The following is a 6,003-nucleotide window of genomic DNA, read 5'->3' on the forward strand; positions in this document are numbered from 1 at the left end:
CTGAACTGTTAGACCGAGCCGTGACTTCTTGGAGTGAAATCCAAGAGGATGAGTCCTCCTGCAGTGAGCCAAACCGGTCATGGGAGACCTGAGCCTTGCCAAGTGAGCGGCCCCTCCATCCCTCTTTAGCTCTTCCCCAAAGTTCTCTCCTCTCTTCCTTCACAGATCCCCCAACCCTTTCATAGGAACGAAGCACTTTCCTAGTTTCTTTTGCTCTCTCCTCCCTCCGCTACCTCAGCGCCTTCCTTTGCCACCGGGTGATCGCAGCAGGGAGGACGGACAAGCAGCAGCCTGGAACAGACACTGTGACTACTCCTAGGAGATAGCACAAGTATGCAAGAAGTGTGCAAAGAAAGAACAGAGCCAGCCCGCACCGGGCTCCTCTTCTGTCCAGTACAGGTACAAACTGCCTACCGTATTGAAAATGACTGTCACCGGAAAGATCCTGCTTCCTGTGACATCTTGTCCCGTTTAGGGATGGGTCCAGAGTCTTGGTGCTGGGATGCAGGCTTCTCACACTGCCCAAGAACAAAGTCCCCAGCCTCTGCCTCCACCGTCCTCGCCTGTCCTCGGGAAGCACCTCTGGCGTGCGCCGAGCCTAGGTCCGAGACTGTCCTTCTCTGACCTGCCTTCGGAAGTAGCGGATGGCAGAAAGCGTGCCAAAACTTGCCAGGAACACTGGAAAAGAGCCCAACACATTTCCACGGTGAGTCTGGGTGCTCCTTCCAAACCCGAAGATCTTTTTCCAAACTTGAAGATCACAAGCTACTTGGCTCACTGGGGTCCACGGGACCCTGGGAGGTCGCTCCCCTCCCTTTCTCAGACCCCTCCTGCCTTTGCTCTTCATCCCCCCCCCACTCTGCTTGTTCCCAGTGCATTCAGTCCCGAGCTGCCCACAGCCTGGCCGACCACATCTAGTCCTACAGTTTGGGCATATGGCTCACACCACCATTTCACAAGAAACATCTGTTTTTAAGGGAAACGCAACATAGACTTCGTGCCTGTGGTAGAGATGGGTGGTGGTTAGACATACAGGTTCACGTGGAGATCTAATGGGTCTAATCTCAGATGAGAGGGCCACAGGAGGAAATCTCACCAGGGCTTCAGGACTTCATTTTCTACTTCTGTTTGGACCAGGAAGATGCCAAGAAAAATACCATTTTGTGGGTTATCTGTGGATACTCTGATCCCAGCCAAAACCAGAAAATACCCAAAACCCAGAATCAGAAAATGCAGACATATAAAAATAATTAATGGAGGTCGTACACAGAATCAAGCTCTTCTCTGTACTTTCAGCTTATGTTTTTAGCTTGGCTTATTAGAGAGGTCAGATTCCCGATCTGTTCCCAAGCAAAACCGGGAACCCAAGCCATGCCTTTGGACTTCCCAGTTTAAATTCGGGCTTGATTTTGATTTACGTGTTAGAGCCTGGGACATAAACAGGGAAATCCAACTTGTTAGAACCTAAAATGCCAGAAGAGAACTGCCTGTCCAGGATGTCACCCTGTCTCTTGCTCGCCTCCCCTCCTCGCCAGGGTGCTTACTGCACGCTGGGTTGTGCAATCCCAAGGGCACGAGGCCCATATCCCGCTTTTCACACCCTCTCTGAGGCCACATCTACCGTCTAATACTAAGAAGGCAAGGAGGAGCAAGCCAAAAACTCCTTGTGATGATTGCACCGAGCAACTTTAGCTAATGAGCTATTCTCAGGCCGGGGTGTCAGCTTCCTGCGTGACCTTAGCGGGGAACATTCCTCTCCTGGACAAGCAGCGGGAAGCCCTGGCCCCGGCGTCTCACCCCGTGGCGAGGTTCTCGCCGGTGCCCACGGGCTGGACCCCGCGTTCAGCTGCTGCACTCGGTGTCCCGCACCCTGCTCATCCAGCGACCTGCAGCCCTTTGGGCCACAGCTCAGCTAATTCGTGTTGCCCAAGGTTCCTCTCTCCCCCACCAGTTATTCAAATGCTGTGATTGGAGAGGAGAGGAACTGCCAGAGCTCCATTTACTTGCAGGGCTCGGTGCACCAGGATAATACTTCGGCTAAGCTGTATTTAGAAAAAAGATTATACCTTTACAGCACATTAGAAAAATACATGCATTTGTTCCAGCTGAGATGAGGGAGTATAAACCTGCATGCTCAAGGTCCCGATTCAGCTTCTAGCCAGCAGGGATCCTAAAGAAGCCTCTCTTCCCCTGACACATCAGTACTGGTCCCTGTCAGAGGCTGGATGGAGCGGGGCCAAAGCTAGGAATACAGGCTTGTCCTACGGCTCAGTTCAAGTCAGCAGTCACTTTGTGAGGGGAAAGGACAACATAAGTGAGCAGGAATAAGGACTGCCACTTCTATAGGAGAAAGAAGGTATTAGAAAGTAGCAGGACACTTTGGAAAAGCAGGAAAATGATTGCATTTTCCCACAGGCAGTGTGAGGTGTCTTAGCATCCCTGCCTTTCTCCCTGCTGTGTCTTCCACGAGGTCCTTCCCACCCCTCTCCCGCTAGGCTGGGCACCGTACGTACTGGTCTTCCAGGCATCTGGAGCCTGCAGGTCGGAGGTCTTCACTGCCCAGGACGCAAAGGCACAGAAGACGAGGCACATGTCTTTGTGGGTCAGCGCCAGCGGAGCCTTGGGCCTCCCTGCAAGAAGAAGAGTACGAGGCTTGGGGTTTTACGATGCCTGCTCTGCCACAGCAGGATCCAGTCCCTCTGGGGCAGCGAGTCCCTTGCACTCCCAGAGAAATACATCTTTGTCACACATTTTCCCCCCCCAGAAGACCTTTTTTCACCATTGGTCAAGTCAAACTTGTCTATTTAGGACTCAGGTACGTTTCCTAAGGAGAGGGGCACGTTTTTCACCCCTCTCAGTTTTACACTTCGTTAAGAGCCCGAGACAAATATTTTTGAGGCAGAGCCAGCGGACACGCTGCCTCCAGGACCTCTGACTGCCTCACCACCTCCCTGCAGAGGTTCTCAGCCCACCCCTGTGTGGCGGCTGGAAGCAAGTCCAGGGAGTAGGTTTAAGGAGAGAGCAATTCCTGGGGTGGCTGCAAATGCACTGGGGCTGTAGGCAGGTCCCTCTGGGCAAGGTCCCCTTCCTGCAAGACGATGCCCCGAGACACGTGCAGCTCTAAGACCACACATATGCCCCCGAGAAGCACCAGCGCTCAGCATCTCTCCACGGATCCCACCTCACTCCCACCGCCTGCTAGGGCCAGGGAGGGAGACAGCCCTGAGTGCTCTGCATTTCTTTCTGTGCTGGAGTTCCAGTCTGAAGACATGTTGCAAGAGTGGGTTATTTTTGCTCCTGTGTTTATTTGATCAGGCTTTTAATTAAAGCTGGCTTATTAATTAGCTACGACCCTGGCAAAGGGGTTTTTCTCTGTGCAAACAGACTGGAAGCTCTATTTTGAGGCACCCTTTGGGATGACTCATTCATTGTTTGGTTTTAATATTAACTATGAGGCACTGTGGCTGTAAGCATCATATAAGCTTTAAGATAAATATGCTGGCTGTCCTAGTGGGTCAGACTTGCTCTCCCTGTATTCCTGTTTCTCTTCTGTGCCTCCAGTAGCAGTCAATGTTCAGGTAACCTCTGAGGTCTCTGGAGGGTGTTTTTCAAATCAGCATGTGTTTTAAAGTCCCCCTCGCCTCTTTCAGCTGGGAGCCTTGGACATGTTCCACTCTGTGCACACCTTTTCCCCCACCAATATGAGATTGATTAGCAGCCCAGCTTTAACATGACAGCAGCTCAGCAGCCATTGCCTTATCTCCGAGGCATGAATTCTTTGGTACAGAAGGATTTTGCTGCTCTGCCTCCCATTCCCTCATCAAAAATACAGGTACGTGGATCTGCAGGCTGTTGGATGGCACTGGGGGTGGGGATTCCTATCTCTACCAGACCTTGCAATAACACCAGCCATGTTTAATGCAGCTATTCGCTTCAGTAAGTTTTTCCTTGGCCAGAGTGCAAAAGAATAGATTAGATCCACAGTAGTTATGTCCATTAAGGGGACAACCGAATCAGCTAGGACAGGGACTTTGGACCAGACTGATTTTCAGCCTGTTGCATGCATGCTGTCACGACCACCTCTGCCCCAGGAGTGGGGTCTGTGGGGAGCAAAGCAAGTTACGCACAGAATAATATACCCAGATTCCCCATCCATGCCTGGGGCAGCACTGTGAGTCAGCCTGCGGAGCCTGGCTGGCAGCACTCGCTTGGCATAGGGACAGCGTGAGCATCACAAGAGAGAGCCAACGCGACGCAGCACGTCACGGTGGTGGCTTTTGCCACGTTTCCCCTGCTAAAGCCCAAGGGCTTCCCAAGGTGGGAGCAGGGGAGACCACCCAAGGCAGAGGCAACATGCAAGCCGGGGCTGTCGGGCAGCGGGCAGGGGGTAACGGTGCTTTACCTGTCAGCGCAAGGGCCATGTCCAAACCTTCTGGACGTGCCTGGCCTCTTCCCAGTGGGGCCAGCGGGACGAGGGGGAGCTTCTCTCCGGATCCTCTCCGCACGAGAGCCTGTGGGGCTGGGGCTTGGCCTCTGACGAGATGCATTGGCCTTTGCAGGAGGGACTTCAAAGCCCCCACAGCTTTCTTCATCTCGGAGGCTGGAGCAATTGAGAAAATCCCTCTCCAGCCCACCCTGTTCCCAGGCCTGTCTGGAAAGAAGTGTTCATACACCTCAGGGACCGAAATAACCAGGGAGTCTTTGACTGGAGCCAAGTCGGGATCCTCATTTTGCAGCTGAGCGTGGTCCAAGCTGCTGAACTTCTTTCGCTTCCTGTCTTTACCCTTGACTTTTTTCCTGTTTCCTTCTGGTTCATTGAAAAAATATTCATACAGTTCAGGCAAGGAAATTTCCCTTTCCAAGGGTGCTTCCTCCCCCTCCACCGAGCCCCCCATTCCTTCTTCTTCCCCTTGGGAGTCACAGAAAAAATAGTCGTACATCTCGGGCCAAGTCACATCCAGGGTGTCTGCCCTTGCAGAGGCCCCAGCTGCAAAGTAAGGGGGGCTCAGCTCCCCGGGGGTCTCAGCTGCAGACTCCCCATAAGCTCCCTCAGCAGCATCCCCTCCACAAGCTCCCACGCTCTTGAGACGGAGAGGCTTCCCCGGTGCCTCCTGGCACGCCGCTCCCGGAGGAGCCGCAGCTCCGCCGGCAGGGACCATCGGCACATTATCGCGTATATCCAAGCCACCAGCCTGCCCTGGCTTTGAATATTTGGTGGTCTTCGCCTTCCCCAGGGGCTGTGCCCCCGGCTCCTTCACCTTCTGCTTCGGGGAAGTGCTCACGGCTGGATCGCCCTCGTCCGTGCCAGGGCTGGGCACCAGCCGTTTGCTCTCCCCTGCCTCCTCGCTTCCCAGCTTCACCGGAGCCAGCTTGGCCACCTTCTCCTTCCCTTTGCTCTTCCGTGAGGACACCGGTGAGCTTAAAGCTGCCTTCACCGGTACACCAGTCCCCTGCGCCGCAGCCCCCGCAGGCTCCCTGTCACCTTGGGCCGCTTCGACGGCACCGGCTCCGCGTTGCTTGCGGCTTTTTCTCAGCTGTCCTGGCACCTTGCGCCTCACGACGTCCGGAGAGCCAGCCGGCGAGCTGGGCTCGGCGCCCGCTCTCTCCCCGCTCGCTTCTTCCCGCGCCGGGCAGCCGGGTGCTCTGGACGCAATCTCCAGGGCTGGGCTCGGAGGGTGGTCACGCAGGGGTCCCCGTAGCCCGGGCTCCGAGCGGGAAGAGCTGCTAGGACTTTTCCTTGCCGAACCCTCTGGGGAGGCAGCCGGTGCCGGCAAGCTGCCCTGCACCGGAGTCGCCGGCTGTGCCTCCCCCAGGCTGCCACGGGGCCGTTGCCCTCCCGCGTCTCCTCTCCGTTCAGGGGCACTTGTTCCAGCGGGGTGGCTGGGAGGCTCCGTGGCCTGCCCGCCGCCGGCTGCTGTTTTCTCCGACGCCGGTGCCGACGCCGGTGCCGCTGCTTCACGTGCTGTGTCCTGCCCCGGGCCGCCCTCGGGTGCGCTGGGCGGC

The 6,003-nt window shown here is 55.5% G+C and overlaps 1 protein-coding gene across 1 annotated transcript in view; it reads right to left on the reverse strand.

The window, feature by feature from the left end:
* Positions 1-223: 223 nt before the first annotated feature.
* LOC104838027 (PGC-1 and ERR-induced regulator in muscle protein 1-like) overlaps positions 224-6,003 on the reverse strand; it is a 14,173-nt gene continuing 8,393 nt past the window's right edge. Inside the window, exons 4-6 of the mRNA XM_010577535.1 lie at positions 4,403-5,994; positions 2,514-2,630; positions 224-678 (exon numbers count right to left, since the gene is read on the reverse strand). Of these exons, the coding sequence (XP_010575837.1) occupies positions 599-678; positions 2,514-2,630; positions 4,403-5,994 (1,789 nt within the window). The 3' untranslated portion in view covers positions 224-598. The remainder of the gene's footprint in view (positions 679-2,513; positions 2,631-4,402; positions 5,995-6,003) is intronic.

This window comes from Haliaeetus leucocephalus, unplaced genomic scaffold (assembly GCF_000737465.1).
Source record: "Haliaeetus leucocephalus isolate CR32 unplaced genomic scaffold, Haliaeetus_leucocephalus-4.0 Scaffold556, whole genome shotgun sequence".
Lineage (NCBI taxonomy): Eukaryota > Metazoa > Chordata > Aves > Accipitriformes > Accipitridae > Haliaeetus > Haliaeetus leucocephalus.